Source organism: Heliangelus exortis, chromosome 28 (assembly GCF_036169615.1).
Source record: "Heliangelus exortis chromosome 28, bHelExo1.hap1, whole genome shotgun sequence".
Lineage (NCBI taxonomy): Eukaryota > Metazoa > Chordata > Aves > Apodiformes > Trochilidae > Heliangelus > Heliangelus exortis.
Window position 1 is genome coordinate 1814239 of NC_092449.1, and position 18934 is coordinate 1833172.

The window sequence follows — 18934 nt, forward strand, 5'->3', positions numbered from 1 at the left end:
TCACTGATTTCCTTACTTCATCCTTTAATTTATCTCCTTAATTTCTTCCTCCTCCCACTAGGAAACTAACCCATCTGGGCTGCACGTCCCTGCTGCCATGTGTCAGTTGGGTATGAAAATGTCAGAGGACTGGAGCCAAACAAAAACTCCACAAACACAAAAAAAGGCAAGTTAGTGGTTTGGGAGCAGAGCAACCTCCAGCCATTTTCAAGAATGGGAAATAGGTGGTAAAAAAACCCCAACAAGAGTCACTTGCTCTTGTGCAACCTCATTGCAAAGGGTTTTACTGTAATATTTCCTGCCAAGGGTGAGGGGCTTTAATCATCCTTCTGGAGATGATTTGTAGGAAGCTTCATCACCTAAATAAAAAGTTACAAAAAATGCTTTTTATACAATATATGCAGATTTTTTCCAGTAAGAATAATGTAAGAGAATCCAATTTACTTCATCAGAAAACACTCCAGAAATAAAACAATTTTAACATTTATCTTCTAAGGCTGTCTGAGCTTCCCAGAACACGTTCAGTACACTGCACCAAAACCATTCCAGAATTATATTCTGCTTATTTACCATTGAAGCATGCAAAAGTTTGCTTGTTTGAACTTTTTTTTTTGGTGCAAAATAAGAAAACATATCCAAAGCATGACAATTTAAAACTAAAGTGTTAGCATTTTATTTTAGCAGTTGCTGAAGATGATGTTAACAAAAATGTTCATACAGCTGCATGCAAATGTGTGCATTCTATCCCACTTCTAACATTTGCTTTGTACTAGCTTTTTTTTTTTTTTTTTTTGAATGTTCAGAAAACATATTATTTGGGGTTTTTCTTGAAGAGAAAGCTACATGCAATTTATAGCTGCAATTTCAGCTGAATGTACACTGCAAAAATTGCCCTGTGGTCCTGAACCAGCACAATTTGCCACTGCACAAGCAGATACAGCTGCACCTTCCCAAACAAGCTTGAAATATGCACCCAAGTATAAAATGCAACTTTGAAGTGCTAAACCTATCCCCAACTGCCTGTGTGTTACATGATGGCTTCTACTCCTGCTTTTTCCACTCTGCATTTTATCTAGAATTAATATTTTTTAAATAAACGAATTAATTTGAATTTATTTCAACCCAAGCCCTCTTCTCATTGACTCATGATTTAGTTCAATTATTCTCTCTGTGCTTCTGGATGCTCACAATTCCTCAGCTTGTTTCTCTAAATATGATTTTTCAGATTTGATGCACAAAAGAGGACTGTTCTGAAATTACTTTGCTTCAACCAACACCTCTGCTTTAAATCAATTGGTTTTTTTCCAAGATACATCAAATGGAAGTAGGACTTCTCCACTTATTCTAAGTATTCAAAAAAGATCACACAGATGAGGTGAAGAATAAGTTGCTATTCTCAGAAATACAATAAGCTTTGATCAAACCCTCTCGGTTTTTTGTTTTTTTTTACTTATATAGCTTACATCTTGGCTAAGTCTTCCAAATTGAGAGTCCCAATTATGACTTGTTTATGGTACACAAGTTATATTTTTGTGGTTAAAAGTGCTGAGTGAAAAATAAAAAAGGATAAAAAGGCAAGTGATTCACTGGAAACAAATCCTGACATGCCTTATTACAGAGGGTGAGCATAAAGGAAAATTTCCAGGAGCATAACTCTGACCACTAGCTAGTGAAATACACAACATTTCATACCACTGATTCTTGCACAGATTGCCTACAAAAAGATAATGCAATTGAATTACAAGTAATTTAATACAGTAACATTTGTCTTTGCATATGTTCAGGTTTCAAAAAGTCTCTAAAATACGTATGACATAGCTGTGATTTCATAAAAAAAACCCTTTTTCAGAAGTAGAGATAGACCCAAGGCAGAAATGAGAACAGCAGCCTGCAGGGCAGCCCAGTGGATACACAAAAAACTACACTGACTTGTGTTTACTAAATTAACAGCTTATAGTAAGAGAAAAAATTCAGTTTAGCTCTAAGGTTCTTGGAAATTTAAACACTTTCTGTTGGTGGAAAGATTGCATTTCATGTTGTTTTGTAAACTGAAGCTTGGAACCTAGAAATAAGCTACCAAAAGCCTTTGGTTTGTTCCAAAGAGGCCCAGTTAATGCCAATGGAAAAGTTAAGAATGCAATGAGAAAATACTTAAACTCTGGGTACATGAATTTGCCAGAAACTTTAAAAAAATAACAAACAAAAATGAAAACCAGCCAAATTTTCTAGACCACTACTAAAACCTAATGGAGGTTCTCATTTGCAACAGTAAAGAATTCCAATTAAAAATTTTCAACCATTCAAACCTACATGACTCTGATTCTGTGCTCAGATTCCAGGGACTCAGCCTCTGTGTCACCAAACCTTCTGTCAGTAAAACTGCTCTGAATTTCCACCATGAACAAAGTTTCCCAAGCAGCAGGCACAGAGAAGCACAACATTCTTCCTGACTACAAGGTTTGTACACTTCAGACTTCACAGGGTTTAGGGATTAGCAAGTGCAGCAGTGTGACTGTGTTGTAGACAAGAAAAAAAAACCCAAAAGAACAATCTGAAAAGAACAGGGATCAAGACTCCTTTTTAAACCAAATTCAGTTAATACTGTTTGGTGTTTTTTTTTTCCCTAAAAGCAGTAAAAAGCAATTCATAAAACAGATTAAGTGTAAGCCACTTATGAAATGCAGTTGGGTAAAACACACTCCCCATTCCAGACTTTCATTGAAGGAAGGAATTAAATGTTGTTCAAGAAATGTTGCTCAAGAAATTTCAGATAAAACGAGTTTTGTGTCTTGTTTTTATTAAGAATGTCACCAGTTTGTACACAATCACAGGATTTAACTGTGCAAACTCAACAGGCCAGTACTGACTGTGGCAAAGCATACAGAATACTTTGATGTCTTCAGTATCATAGATAAATTAAAGCTCTGAGGCCAGCTAAAAAGTATGCACAGATGACCTCAACTAACAATAGCAACTAGGAAAGTAATACACATTAACTTGGGGTAAAAACATGAAAAATAAGCAACCCAAAAGATTCAGTTGAAAGATCTCCACTTGTTGAACACTGAACTGTGTCCATCAGAGTTCAGTAACATAAAATTGGCAGTTTTACTGCCTGGCAATGTGACAGAACAAAAAAAAAAAAAAAAGCAAAAAAACAAAACATGAGAGGGGGAAGAAGCCTGAGGCTGTGGATGGAACAGATTTCTATCTACTCATGGAAGCAATAAGAACCACACTACTACTACATTTACAACTGTTTCCAACTCAGTAAGGTACCTGCCAGCACTAAAAACAAAGCCAGGCTTTTAGCAGCCCTGATGTATTTTTAATGAATGGGTACTTGGCCTTGCTTTCAAACCTTCTGATAGTGTCTTTTGGGGTGTAAGATGGACAATTCTACCCTGGTGCTACAAAACAGTTCTGTTCTCTTTGTCTAAGAATTGTTTTCTACAAAATCAGTGATTGGAACAAAATTCAACAGCTGTATTTTTAAGTCTCTGCCCTGTGTGTGTATTTTAGACCACATTCCATGTATACAGCAAACATTGTGACAGGATTGTTTTTCACATAGGATTACAAATACTTTATGGAGTCTTTTCCTTCAAGGATTTGCTTCTCAGGATATGGTGATATGGCTATAGAAATGTTGTCAACAATTGGTTTTGAATATTTACAGCATTGGCTCCCAAAAATCAAGTTTACAAAATAGCCTCCATGCAACAAAAACAATACACAGATTCTGCTACAAAGAACTTGTGAGTAAAGGAACACTGTACTAAAATAATTTAAATGCAAGTAAACCCTTTAAAATTTAGCATGAAACTTCCTTTTTATTGAAATAATGCCTTTTTATTACAGAAATATTAATACAAAAAAAACCAATGAGGACAGCATGAAGGTACTAAAGAGACAGAAGCCAGTGAACAGCAGGTTTGCAGTTAAAACAAAAACCCAAGAGATTGCTGCAAGCAGAGCAGAAAGTGGTTTGCTCAGAGACAATGAACTTAACTTACAGAGCTGAAGTCTGCAAACCCCAAGGAAGAGTCTTTAGAAGTTTTACTTGAAGAGGAGGGAGCAAATGGATCTTTTCCACTAAATGGGTCCCCAAACCCCTTTTTACTTTGAAACGGGTCACTGCTGTCAGCCCCAAATGGCTGGAATGGATCATGGGGCTTGGGAAAATCTGAAGACCCAAGATGGCTTACAGGAGTACTTTTACCTGGAAAAGTTTAGGAAACAAAACAAAACAAAACAAAAGGAGAAAAAGAGAAGTTACTTACCATGGACAATGCAAACCCCTTACCTAGGAAACTGTGCTGACAACACCTTAGCATCATCCATTCTTCCTGGGGTGGGTTAAATTTCACCCAATATCATGTTATTCATTTCTCAATGCAAATCATCTCAAACAGCAGCTTTATTTAAATGGATTTATCAGCTTATTTCTACATACTGCAATATTAATACCATAAAGACTTTAAACTGTAAAACCCAATATAAAGACAACTGGTCAGAAGAATTTGAGACGTAGGACTTCAGTTCATTTTCCAGGATTAGAGACATTTCAGATTTAAGTTTGGGATTTCATACAAGTCAAAATACTTAAATATGTATCATGAGATAAATAATTAATCATGTTAAATAAGTAGTAGCTTATCTGTGTATTTACAGAATGCATGCATTCCATGTCTTTTCCCTTTTTCCTGCACAATAACCTGAATTCCATACATAATTTGCATTAATGAAGATCTCTCTTTTGAAACATCCAATTCTTTGAACTGTAATTTGATAGGAATCCTATAATTTATTCAAATTGGGGTCCACACACTAGGAACAGAGAGAGAAACTGAGTCAAAATCCCAAATTTCAGCATATGTACATGGCATGTCCAAGGCATACCCTGACAGCTTCCAGAGGTTACTGTGCTAGTTGCCCAGGAACTTTTTCTTTCCTCCAATCTGTGGAAATCCCTCTTTATCAAAGAGGAGAAACAGGGCTCAGCAAACCTGCACTAAGTAACCATCCACCATTAAATGACAGCTCAGCCTCTCCTCTCCCAGGGGAAAGTCCATTTTTCCCTGCACTCAGCTTCCCAGCCCTCTGCCACCAGTGGCTCCACAGGGTGCTGCTGGCAGCTCCTTAATGCTGGAATGGTTCCTTCATGAAGGAATTGTGCAGGTTCTTATCCCATTAGTGCCTCAGAGGCAAGAGAGTGGTCACTTGCAGGCACTTCAGGGAAAATGTCAAGTGAGAAAGTCCAGAGCTGAAGAAGCAGAGAGAAGAGACACAGAAGACAAGGCACGTGCAGCAGGAGATGTTTAAGGAGCATTCAAGGGAATCATAATGCTGCAGGCAAAGCTTCCATCAAGAAAAAGGCAAAGGGATTTAGATTTTTACCAAGAGATTGACATATCTGTAAGATTTTTAAGACTCAATGCCCAAGGCTGTCTAGGGAACTTATTTCATTCCATCATTGTGCCCATGAGGTTTGAGAAACAGTCTCTACAAGTCACACTGGTTGAGCTGCCTCGAAGCTGGAGGCTCAGTGGCCTCTCTCAGACTTCACTCCTGTTTTCCATGGTTCAGGATGTGGCCCATTCCTGGTTAACAGATGTGGCAAGGCTGTACAGATACCTGTGTCAGCAAGGCCAGGAATCCTCTGTCACCCCAGTTTCAAACTGCCTTTCCCATCACCAGAGGCCACGTTTTGTTCTCTGAAATGGAATCCTGCATCAGCCTGGCCCTTAGGAGACCCCCCCTTTGGTCACAGAGCATTAGGGAACCACTCAGAACTGTTAAGAGCTGAGCAACTCAGCATTTTGTAACTCTCCAGATAAGAGCAACTTATTTGAAATTACAGAAAGAATTCCAGTACCTGCATTTCTAATTTAAGGTCAAGGCAAAACAAAAGCTCTCTATGTTTTTTTTACCTCCTTCCTCTACTGCCACCAAAAAAAAAAAAATACCCCCTAGTATCCTTCACCATCCCAAACCCATTTTGATTGACAAAGGCAGAACTGGCCCATTTCAAGGTGCCCTTTCCCAAGTTAAATCTCTGGTTGCTGCAAACCACTCTGTAACTGGTAATACAGGCAGAGGGTTTGCATCGTGTTTGCTCAGTCTCTTCTAGGTACCCTGGGGTGTTTCTGCACAAAGCTCCTGGTGGTTTCAGAACCTACAAAAAAGCCACCAGGGTGGCAGATCACAAAGAAGAACTTTGCTGTGGAGGAAATGGCACCATGAATACTACAGTTACTGCTAATAATATTGAAAATGTTCATTTCAAGTCCCGAGAGCCGTTTTCCTCAGTTCCTTTTCTGTTAAAGAACAGAAGTGGGCTCAAATTTTATTTTTTTTTTTTAAGAAAAGGTGAAAGAGGGAAAACCATATAAAACCAGGCCCATTTTTTGAAGAGCAATTTTAAGGGCAATGCCAATGCTGAGCATGCCACTCACAACCCAGCCCCCAGCAGGTTCTCTTCCACTACACTTTGTGTGCTGCTTATAGTTTTTCCCCTGCCACACTCAGCAAACATGGTTTAGAGGCCTGGCAGAAGTTCTGTTAGATGCTTCAACTTACTCATTTATTAACCATAAACTGGTAATACCAGCACTAGAATTATCTTTCTGGCTTGCACCAAGTGTGAATCTCTCAGTGCACTGTGTGCATAATTAAGCACATGAAGATTTTTGTACTCCCATGTTGAGTGTGTCAAGAATGTGGGGACAGTATTTCTATAACATGCAGCAAAAACATCCAAACAGCATTAAAAAATCACCAAATGGCCTGAAGGACATTGGTAAAATCCTAATATTGCAAAATATACTCTTACTAGTAACTGAGATTGCATTATTCTTATAACTGGAGGTTAAAAAAAGTTACATTTTTTACACAACACTGCTCCTTGGTTCTGAGGCATGGCAGCACACAGTGCAGGCAAACAGTTGTAACCCTTGCTTATTTAATTTTTCTGCTAATAGTTTCAGGGGGAAAAACAATTCAGAAAAAAGCAAAACAGGTCCTATTCTGAAACCACAGCAGTTTCAGCAGTTACCCAAGTGGTGCACCCAAACCACACCGAGGACTCACTTCAGCAAAAAGAGATGATGAACAAAATGGTTTTACCACAGCAAATGCTGTTAACTCAGAGTGAACTCCACCCATACAAAGGGTTTATCTAATTTCATACCCAGAACAAACTTTAGGGTTGAGATCTATAGCTCAAGGCAAATATTACAACCTCACTGATAGGATGCAATTAGAAATCTGTCTTTCTAAATGACACGAGATGGGCAGTGAAACAGTCAAGTGAAACTTGTATTTTTTTCCACTACATTTTGTGTTTTCAAGGATGGTCCTAACTTTCTGCTTAGATTTAACTGACTTAGGAGCAGCAATATGTTTTCATGTGTTTGAAGAGCAGATCCTGCATGCTGGCAGGCAAGCAGGGCAGAGCTGAGATCACAAGACTTTAAACTTTCACTGAACAAGTGCTCCTTTCCAGGAAACTTTCTGAAGTGAAAATATTCTTGAAGAAGTCAGAGCTGTGCAACAAGCAGGGATGGTGTGAGTTAAGTCCACCCCTGCCATCCTATCTGAACATGTCCTACCAGGGTTCCTACCTCTCACAGCTTTTTTATGCCAGAGGAAGTGTCACTCTTCAAAACTTCAGGTACTGGGCAGATTTAAGGTGCCTCCCAGCACCTGTCCCTTGGCACTTCACCAAATGGATGTATCCTTCCTAACTCACTCAGCATGTTCTTCACCACACAGTTGATTTATCCAGCTCTTCCACTAATGCAGAACGAAACAATTCATAAGCTGTGAACTTTGAGAACTTGTAGAAAAAAATCATTACTAGCCTTCAACATGTGCTTGAAAGTTAGTTAAGTTAAACCCAGTTTTCTACTGAACACTCAAGAGTTTCCTTGTCCTCAACTGGGGCTATTTCTGCACTGTATTTCAAATTTAACTCTTGGGCAATAAAGCTCTCTGCACAAAATCACAACATATATTTTTAGTAACAGTAGAAAGAATTTCTCCTATGCAAAAAAACCCCCCTTGAATGTTTTTGGTTAAATATTTGCAAAATCTGCACCTTGAGCTAGCCTGGAACTCTGCAGACCTGAGTTTAAAAGAAACATTCTGAAAACCACCACTTTGTGGAAAGGTGAGAAGAGGATTCGTTATGCATTCAACCTCCCAATCAGTTCTGAAACAGATTCTGAAGCACCTCTTTCAACAATCAGTACTGAAAGATCTTTATTGTCAGAGATCAGCATAAACAAGAGTATCAAAGTGTGAGTGGAATTTTTAGTTTGTGGCTGGGCAGGTGCTCCACCCATGAGTCATTTGTCCTCCACAACACGGGTTGCCTCTGTTCTAAGGCAACTGTCAGGTCTAGAAAGCCTGAAAAAATTGAACAACAAAAAAGTTCCCCTCTCAGTCACAAACCTTGAGGCTGATTTTTCACTCTCAGCTGCACACAAGGGAAAAAAAACATAAAGGTAAACAGGCACTGTGCTCCTTGGCAATGAGCTTGGGTACTGAAGCAGCTCTAAGGAAAGAAGTGTGTGGTCCCACTCAGAAATAAACAGAGCACTCCTGTGATCACACAGCTAATAAGGAACAGAACTCCACACTCTCCACATCAAGTGATTGAGCCCCACAACTTGCAAATAAATGCAAGGGAATGATTTGGGATTTTTTTTTTCTGATTTCTTAATACAATTCTTCTCTTTGTTATATCCAGCATCATTACTTTCTTCCTAACTTCTAATTTTTCTTCCTAACTTCCTTTCTTCTCTCACTACAAGCACAGAACAAATTTCCATGCACAATCCTACTTTGGGGGCATTGTACAGAGTGCAGGTTAAAAAGAAAGTCCACAGAACACTAAATATTCCTAAGACAATTTTCTTTCAAAAAGTGAAATGAGAGTAACTACACCCAGCAAAGCAATCTGACTTTGGTTTGCATGGTTTTTTAAGCAAGATGCTGAACCAGCACTTTTCATTTTCATCTAACAGAGACTCTGAAGACACAGCATAGGCACAAATTGCTACTAAAACCAATTTTTATGCCCAATTCCAAAAGTAGCAAAGATCTGTGCTCCTTTTTCCCCACTGACAATTCTCAGTATGAAGTCAATGTGAGCTAACAGTGCTCTTACACTGCTTTAGAGTTGAAAAATAAGTCCAAAATGATAAAAATAGTCAAACCATAAAATACCTTTATTTTAGAGAAGTGACACATATGAAAAAAAAACTATTTGTTGTTGGCACAGTGGAGGAGGAAGCATCAAATACAAAGGAAGACAGCAGCAGAGCAGGGCTGTACAAACATCACCTTTCTGCAAGCACAGTGGTGGCTGACAGAGCACTGAGCAGCTGATGATGCACAGCAGCAGCAAGAGGCTTCCAAGAGGGCTCAAGGGCTGCAAAAATAGGGAATTATTGTTTCTGTAGGTGATGGATTGCAATCTGCATCACAGCTAAATGTCTCCAGATTAGTGCAATTACATATTAAGATCCTGAAGATTCAGTAGATCTGCTAAAGATCTTAAAGCCCTGACCCCTTTTCATTTTTTTTTAAAGCCAACAACAAGTTCAGATATCATTTCATCTGCCAACTGGCAAGATGAGAAAAAAATAGGACTTGATCAGTCAGATTTTGCTTAAGTAGGTTGGGGCCTTTCTTGACATCACTGGTGGGACAGCAAAATCCATCTAATAGGTTTCCAGGTTTTGATTTGGTAAAAATACTGAGCACTTGCACCCTGGCTGATTAAATGTCTTGTCAGTAACAGCATTACTGTGATTTGGTGATAATTTGTATCACTCCTTTGTGCTCACACAGGGGTTCTGGGGCTCCACACAAGCCAGGAATCTCTGAGGGTCTAGAATCTTACTTCCTAATTCAAGGGCAGGCTGGTTACTCCCCTGTTCTGTCTTCTCAAGGTGTTTTCCAGTATCTTGACCTTTCAGAAACACCACTTGTCATAAAAGACAACATGAGAATAGAACCAAAGTCCTTAACTCAGAGACAGGTGTTAACCACTAACTTCTGAAATACCAGCATATGAACTTGGTTGCCATCATGTTTCAGAGCTAGAAGGAGTAAATAGATCAACAGAAATATTAATTTCCCACTCTAATGTAATTCCTGTATTACAAATAATAGCTAAATAAATTCTCTTCCATAGGATTAATTCAATATCCAGTCCTTTGAATTCCAAGTTACATTGTATTTTTCTGCTATTTATGTAGTGGTATCCCAAAGGAAAACTGACTTTTAAAAAATACATTAGCACTAAAAAAGTTCACTATTAATACAACACCTCCCACCCCTGCTGGTCACTAATATCCAATATATTGAATAGAAGTGATAACATTTACTCAGTCTAAGGAAAAAAAAGAAAAAGCTAGAGTGATAGGACTTTTCTTTCAAGGTTAAAAAGGTCAAAACCACTATAAGCAAGCAATAAAAATTGAGAGGAGGTTGAAGGTTACACACTGGTTCCACCAATATCACTGGTGAGCAGCAGATAACCACAATGTGGAATGCAGAGAGAGGAAGTGGTAAGGGTGGGGCAAAAGCAGTCGGTCCCACGATCAAAGCAGCAGAGCATTGAATTTTACTTATAACCCAATCACTGACACCCACACAGCAACCTCCTGGCCTTTAAAAAACAACAAGAAAAAAGAAAAAAAAAAAATCTGTTTCTCTCTTTTTGTAATCAACAACTTTTACCTAGAAACTAGTCAGTGGTGAGCTCTGACTGATTTCAATCAGAAAACAGAATTTGTTAACCTGTGAGAACCTGCAAACCCCTTTTAACTGACAGGTTTCAGTGCATCAGCTCACTCTGACACTTTTAACTGCACAAAAGTCCCACAAAAGCCAAGAATTAGGTTTAAGAAATCCAAAGTGAAGAGTGCTGAACACTGCAGGTAATCCTCTGGGACAGAAAAGGAAATGGACATACAAATCTACAAACCTTGGCTGTGTTTTAGGACAGCTTGAGAAAATAATCTGCACTGCTATTTAGGTCCCTGCCACAGTGCATCTTTACCTAAGCATGTCAAGACCCACTTCTATGTTGTTAATGCAAGTAATTAATATTGTTTTCTGTTTATTACAGCCCATTATTCAAAGATTTTGCCTGCTTATAGCTGGATACTTTTTCTCAGTCTTTTTCAAGCTGCAGCACCAATAAAGACAGAAAACCTTCCACTTCCCTCCAAAGAAACCTTCAGGTTCTCCAGAACCACCTGGTGAACACCAGTTCCCTTCAGCCAAGTCCCCAGGGAGCTGCATGAAACCCAATGGCCATGAGGAACTTCACCAACTATGGCTGCATTCCAGAAGAGAAAGAACATGCACAAACTCCCTGGGGGATTTTTCTTAGAACAGGAGAGGCAGAAGACCTAAAGAGCTTTTCCTTAGCTTGTGTTTCTCAACCTAAAAAGAGAATCTTAAATCAGGTGAGGCACAGAGATACTGATTTTTCAAAAGTGTAAATGGAATCAAGATATGCCTTGATGTATCCAGGTCTGCTGCTTTCTAAACCACCTTTTCCTTGTCTTTCTCTGTTTTTGCTCAGTGATTCATTAGCCTTCCTCCAATTTGCTTTAGAAGATTCTACACTTTATTTTTAAATAGTTATGTTGAAAAAACACAACAGAGCATTTAAGCAGAAGAACAGACAAATGAGACCTGTCCTGGACCAAGCAAGGATCAGTTCAAGACTGAGAAGCATGAACAATATCTTGAAGACCCTGGTTCAGAAAGGAGGAGAAAGAAGGAAAAGGACTTGGGAAGAACAAAATAAATGTAAGCCTGAGATGTGGCCTAAGATACAGCTGTAAGGAAATAATTTCAAGACTGACACCTTATCTCAAGACTGCTGTCCTCTCTTTTAACCTTATTTTTTGAGAAGGGAAAGATAAGGATCTCAAGGGTGTCTAATCCATGCCACACAGTCAGTGTTTGCCTGTCTTTGCCAGAGAGTGACAACCACAGACAGCTGTGAAGTATCTGCTGAGACACTCAGCAGGCCAGAGCTGCTTCTCAATAGCCAAGCTTTGAAAAAAAAAAATTAAACTGAATAAAAAAAATGAAAACAAACCAAACCATCCCATCAAGCTCCACATTACAAGCAGCCAGCACACAGGCTGGGATTTATAAGACCAGGCAATGATTACTGACTGCAGTCCTCCCACTGACAATGCTGGCTGTAGGAGAAAAGTTCCCCTTAATATGGCATGAAGATTGACTCCAGAGACTTTATGGGAGCAGCTGATCTGAGCTACACCATCTTCTGACAGGTTTTTCAGGTACATCTGAAGGACTCCAGCTCTGACCTTCACTAAATGTTAAACAGAGGCCATGTCTGAAGTGCTTCCTTGGCCCTGTGCTCAGGTTTGCTCTGCCTTTGTTTTGGGGAAGAAATGAGGCCTGATGCACAACTCCTTCATCAGGACAAAAGACAGACATGAGGACAAGAAGGGAGGTGATCACCCACGACACCCTGCAATACCTTGATGGATCCAGCAGAGAAAGCCTGCACATCACATAACTCCACAAAACTGTGTGCACAGAAAAGCAACACACTGGGAACAATCAGCTTTCAGGGCTCTGTGAAAGTATTTATTAGTATTTATTAGTATTTCTACTTAATTGTAGGGTCTTCAAGACAAGACAAGCTTTAGATCAGAAGTCATTGCACCAGTCTAACAAAACCCAAGCAAACCACACAATGTCCCCAGCAGAAAGAACAGTTTTACTAAAAAAGACCTCGAAACCAGGAACAGAAAAGCAAAGTACAGATTTGTCAGGTAATGAGCAGCATTTCTTCATCCTTCAGCCAGATCTTTATCACCTGCTTGTTTTTTTTTTTTAATTAAGCAGTCCAATGAGAAAGGTAAGAACCAACGGAAGCTTCTTGCCTGTTGTTTGTTTTCTGAGCAGTGTTCCCATTTCTAACACACACTTGTCAGCCTGTATCTCTTGCTAGCATCACACTATTTTACTATATAATTTCTCATGCTTGAAGTAACCACTGAAGATTGCCTTAGTTGTGGAAGGAAGGGAGGAGTAGAACTGCATAAGCACATGAGGCTCATCTGCTTTAAAAAAAACCAACAAAAAACCACCCTGCTTTGTTTCCTCCTTACTCTATTTTATCATAACAAGATTTGCTTTGGGTAGAGCAGCAGAACCTCACAAATATTGTGTCTCCCCAGAAGAGGGGAAAGCACTCATTTAAACCAGTTTCTGAAGAAAGTGCATACACCTTAAACTCAAAACAAATTCTTAAAGGTAAATGCTCTCCCCAAATCCTCAGTATGTACAAATGACTCTACAAAAATCCCCAAAACCCCATGTAGGTGACTCAATCCTACAGCATGCACTTCTCACCTTTGCTGCTGCTATTACACTGTATTTGGTAGGAATAATCATGTTTCAAACAAGAAATAGAAAGAAGCCACATGAAAGAGATAATGCAGGTATATTCAGTATTTGTTTGACTCATTCAACTTTATATAGACCCTTTAAACACTAAGATATTTTGTGCAGACAGTTCCTAAAAAGAGAAAGATGGCCACTTACACACCTTCCTTGAAAACCAAATGAAAAAAACCATCATCATTCAGAATGGCAAATAAAATTACCTTCAGTTTTTGTATTTCTGCTTCTATTAACTTGTGCCCTATTAGCTGAAACTTGTCAACATTACACAGTATGTTTTTGGTTTTAATTCCTAAAGGCTCCAGAACCTCATCAGCAGAAAATATTTACAGAAAGCAAACTTGCAGCAGGCTACTTCAAGAACTTTTCCACAATCCTAGAGCATTTCCTGACAAATTTTAATCAATACTCACCTACATAGAACCTCACTTGATTTCAGGGTTTCCTTGTGCATCAGCATCTCTTGAGCACAGTAAATCAGAGTGAAAGAACAAACTACTGCTGCTGCAATGACCTGCTTACAACTCTAGAGCAATCAACAGGATTTTCCAAACCCTGGATCAAGCTATGGGATAGTTAATGAGATCTTCAGGATACCCTGGTAATAGAAAGCACTTTTCATGTTAACCAAGGGGTTAGTTCTAACACAACTGGCTTGCAAAACCAGTCAGATGAACAATGGCTGTTATAAACAGGATGGGTGCAAGGTGCATTCTTGTCTCCAAAATGCAACAGCAGAAAAGTTGACAATCCACATATTTAGACAGGGAGACATTAATAATGGATCTGTTTTCTTTGTGTCATTCTTCCTAACATTGGCAGTAGGCAGCTGAGAATGCTGGATGTTGACCCAAATGTCTGCTGCAAAATTATTTCCCTATTCATAAGCAGAACCCAGGTGTATGGGCTTTTCTTTGAGCCAACTAAATATTTACTACTGCTAGTATTAACCAAACTACATCATGGTTGTTAAAAGGAGACTTGAAACTAACAGCTCTAAGTGGCTTCAGTTCTTGAAAGGGTTTCACTCTTTGGAGTATTTTGAAAAAACAACTCTAGGGAGGGCAAACAAGTAGAAACTGAATCTCCATTAAAAGAGATTTTCTCTTTAGCTGAGGAGACTCAAGAGTCTCTAAGGATTTCCATACAGAATTGACCTGAAGGAGGAACAAGTCTCATATTCAGAACATGACCTGGCCAGACCAGGACAGATTTACCTAACTCTGTGCCCTGTTCTTGATAGGATCTAGTGGCAGACACCTCAGGAAGCACAGCAAAACAAGGTACAGATACTGTCATGCTTCAGACTGCCCTGCAGGCATTCAGCAACACAGGAGACAGAAAAGTACTTTGGCTTTTGGTAGACCCTGTTGGGTCTAAGAACCACTGAGCTCTTTTTTAAGCCCTTTTAAAATGTTTGCATTCAGCATTTTCTCTAGAAAAGAAGAATAATTTTAAAATATTCCTAAATATCAAGTGTTGTATAAAACCAATTCTCTTTGTTTATTCTGAAGGTGCCATTTACTAAGTTCATCTGTTGCCAACTTGAAAAAGAATTCTTTTCCCCCATTTTTCTGTATTACCACTCCCTAATCACCTGCTTTCCAGTCTTAAAAGAGTTTTACTGACAATTTCTGCCAGTTTCCTGATAACCTCATACCTTCCTCCAAGGCTGAAATACAAGATAAGAAACAAGCTGACAGCCTCCTATTTCATTATGCCTAATAATAGACAGAATATTGGAGGAACTGACTCTTAAATGACAAGAAAATCTCCTTACCACTGGGTGGCTTGGGTCGTGGAGGGACATTTTTCTTCGGTGGTAATGCTGGTGTGTCTGATTTGCTTTTGAAAGGGTCATCTGAGAATCCCACCCCTCCAAAAGAGGAGGCAAAGGGGTCTGAAGCTACTGACTACATGAGGAAAAAAAAAAAAAAAAAGAACATAAGTACATTGTAAAATATCTGTCTGTTCCTGAAGGCTACAAGTGAACGTAAGAAAAAGAATTTAAATAATCAGGACATTTACAGAATTATGTCAGTGGTGCCACTGAGAGAGGTGCCAGGATTTCATTAGCAGTCAAAATACTTTGTGCTCTTAACCACTAAAGTTCCTCTAGAATTCTTAGTCCTAGCAAAAAGCTGAGAAAAATAAAGAACTCTGCTTTTTACTGTTTGGCAGTGAATGGTCTGCCCTGCACTCTGATAACAGAACCATGATAGAAACTGGAAAAACATAGTAGACTGCAAAAGGGATAGTTTTTAGGTTTTTTCCAAGTTTTCCTTAAATTACAGACAGCTATTTGTCTTTTTATTTTTATTTAAAAATAAAAAAAGCTCAGGGAAAATTCCCAAACCATTTTTTTTTCATGTTTTCTATATTCAGTTGGCTCTTGTGAAGGACTGCCCTCTTGATTAAAAAAAGGCACAAAAAAGTATGCCATGCAGGGAAATTTATCATCCTGAAATGAAAAAAGAGGAATTTTGTGGGCAAAGCTAAAGCTCCCAGTCCAACCTTTGCTATAATTCGAGCTAAACACAGCAATATTTCTAAAGACTGTTGCCACCTAGTGGAGAACTAAAATCCCCACAAAAAACAGACAGGAAAAAAAAACCCCAAGCTTGATTAGTCAAAGCAACACAATAGCCTATTTTCCAGTTAAAATTTACTCTAGAATGTACAAAAGCATTGCTGTGGAACTAATATAAAAAGTTGGGCAACTCGTGTCAGCTGTGAATTCCATCTCAGAAATCGAGTGTGACTGAACTAGGTGAGGAGGCAAGGACACAGTTATACTTGAAATAAACTCAGTTGATACCAAGAAACCAAGGAAACAGTTCTGTTAAGAGTCATAAAATGTCAGCACACCACGCTTTCCACCTCCTCTGGTTCCTTGCACTCATGGACAAGTCAGGAGAGATGAAGCATCCAAGAACTTCAGGAACAAGAGGAATGTTGGACACTGAATCATATTAAAATCTGGAAAATTTATCTTTTCTTACAAGTGAAAACTGTAAGTGATTTATTTTTACTCCCCTGGTATTTGAAAATGTTTGTGAAAAGATGATTTAACCCTGCTGAATCTATCAGTCTTGGTAAGACTGCTGGGTTTGATCTGGGTGGAAAATGCTTAGCTAAGTAGCTGGTGAGCTCAACTGGAAAAAAAAAAACCTAACAAAAGTGGGCTGTCAGCTGAAAAGTTCCAGTTCTCTCCTTAAAAAAAGAATATCTGTAGATCAATTTTTAAAAGGACAGTTGCTTTCCTTGTAACCTTTACCTTTGACATCTGACTGAAGTCTGCAAAGCCCTCACCACTGCTGAAAGCACCACTTCCAAATGGGTCCAGTGTTCCAAATGGATCTGAAATATAAATTTAAGTATTATGAAGAATGCCTGGTGTAATCATGTACAGAAGTTGGCAGATTAAAAAAAAAAAACACTTGCATTTTGACCTGGCATGAGATCTCAAAAAGAGAGTTCCATAAAAGAGGTTTTCTGCCAGTTGTTTGGAGAGGAAAAAGCAACAAAACCAAACTGTGAAGAATACAGTGTTTGCAAAGATTTCATCTTCATAATCCATAAGAGTACCACAATGACATTTGCCATCAGTTCACAAGACACTTTATTCTCAACTTTTAAGTTTGGTTCTTCTTTCATAAAGACATTTTTCCTTATTCATCTTCACAAGAAAATTTTTTCTTCTTACCTGGACCTTTTGAAGAGACACCAGAAGATGTAAAAGGGTCACTGCTTTCAAAAGGGTCAGGCTAAATAAGAACAGATACCCATAATTAATTGTTCTGTGCATTTGTCTTTTTATGCATATCAAAATCTCTCACTTTAAGACAAAATTATTTCTAATTTCAGACCACTCTCTTCAGTAGAGATACAGTAGGAAAAAACTGATCACATGAAATTTTAATTGTTGGTGCATTTGGGTATTGATTGCATTGAACAAAAACATCAGGTACCTACAAGTGAAACACACTCAAGTGAAACACAAGCAGCACTGAGTTACCAGGGCAAAAGAAGAAATTACACCCCAAAGTGTTCAGTCTTCAGGCAGCAGACACTGAATATTCAGGTCAGGCATTTACACTGCTAAGAGAAGCTGTATTTTCAAATGCTTGATTTTAAATAGGTGGTAGCTACTGTTTGCAAACAGTTTGAAAAGTCTGCTCTTGGCTAAGTCTGAAACCATATTGCAAGACCTGAACTAACCTCCCTCTGACTGACACTGGAATATTGTAACCCTTGGTGACCCAACTGCATCTTCATGGGCAACACACATCATCACCATGGGCCTGGAAACAACAAACTGCTGACTGCCTCAACAGCCCACACTTGTTTTAAGAAAAAAACTATATTTCATCACTTCAGAGAAGACTATTTCATGGTATTTCATTGCTCTTGGCTTTCAGACAATAAACTTGTCAGTAATAAAGCAATACTATGTGTAGATTTAAAAATTACTGACCTTTGAGGGTAAAGCAGGAGGTTTTGTGAATGGGTCTGAGGTAAAGGGGTCACTTTTCACTGGTTTCTTGAAGAAATCTTCAGGGGCAGAGCTACGAAATGGGTCACTTTCCTTAAATGGGTCACCTCCAAATGGATCTAGAAGGAGTATTAAAAGGTAAACAAATGTTGTTGTCTGTAATGAACCATTCTGTATTTGACCTCATCCTGGTCTCATTCTTCTAACAACCACACATGATTTGGAAAAATCTGACAAACTTCCAGACACCCCTCTGAAGAGAGTTTGAACAATTACTCTTTTAATTAAAGCTCTGGACTTAAAGAATTACATGCATGTTATCAACATACTCATCTTGAACTCACACCCTGTCAGGTTTCACAGTTCCCACATGCAAACCAAAAATCTGTAGCCAGGGAAACCTTGGAAATCTTTGTGTTTGGCTACAACTTCTTTCTATCACATCAGTCTTGTGAGCAAAAAGGCTTTTACCTGCTGGAGCAGGTGGTTGTTCTGCAAAAGGATCATGCTGGAAGGGATCACCTATGCAGAATAGAAAAATAATTTGTTTTATCCACTATTTAGCAAGATCATAAAGGTTACTTTTAGTCAACAATTGGTCTTCAAAGTCTCAGGAAAGCCACTGCTCACTTACTGCCTTTGAAAGGGTCTGCTCCCTTAAATGGGTCAGATTTGAAAGGATCTTCTGACTGGAATGGGTCTGTGTGCAATTCTTGTGTATTATTGGTAAACATCAAGGCTTTATTCTTAAATGGATCGTCCTAAAAAATTAAGAGAAGAAGCATTACAGCAACTCACCAGGAATAAATGCTCAGTTAACCACTTAGCAGAAGTTCTGGGCTATCTCAGCACGTGTTCAACAACCTCAAAAAATCCTTGCTAAAGAACTTTGAGTAAGTAATTTCTAAGCAGAAATAATTACACAACAGAAAGAAATATGCAGCCTAAAACTACATAAAATTG

At 38.7% G+C, this 18934-nt stretch overlaps 1 protein-coding gene across 7 annotated transcripts in view; it reads right to left on the reverse strand.

Moving 5' to 3' along the window:
- EPS15L1 (epidermal growth factor receptor pathway substrate 15 like 1) overlaps positions 1-18934 on the reverse strand; it is a 40610-nt gene that overhangs the window by 5756 nt on the left and 15920 nt on the right. For 5 of the 7 annotated variants that reach the window (XM_071728190.1, XM_071728191.1, XM_071728192.1 and 2 more), the window contains 7 exons: positions 18606-18732; positions 18443-18493; positions 17954-18090; positions 17183-17243; positions 16754-16836; positions 15257-15389; positions 4017-4222 (listed from right to left, as the gene is read on the reverse strand). In XM_071728190.1, the coding sequence (XP_071584291.1) occupies positions 4017-4222; positions 15257-15389; positions 16754-16836; positions 17183-17243; positions 17954-18090; positions 18443-18493; positions 18606-18732 (798 nt within the window). Of the gene's footprint in view, positions 1-4016; positions 4223-4252; positions 4831-15256; positions 15390-16753; positions 16837-17182; positions 17244-17953; positions 18091-18442; positions 18494-18605; positions 18733-18934 lie in introns of those variants that run through there. The other 2 variants (XM_071728194.1, XM_071728195.1) reach the window with 2 other exon arrangements.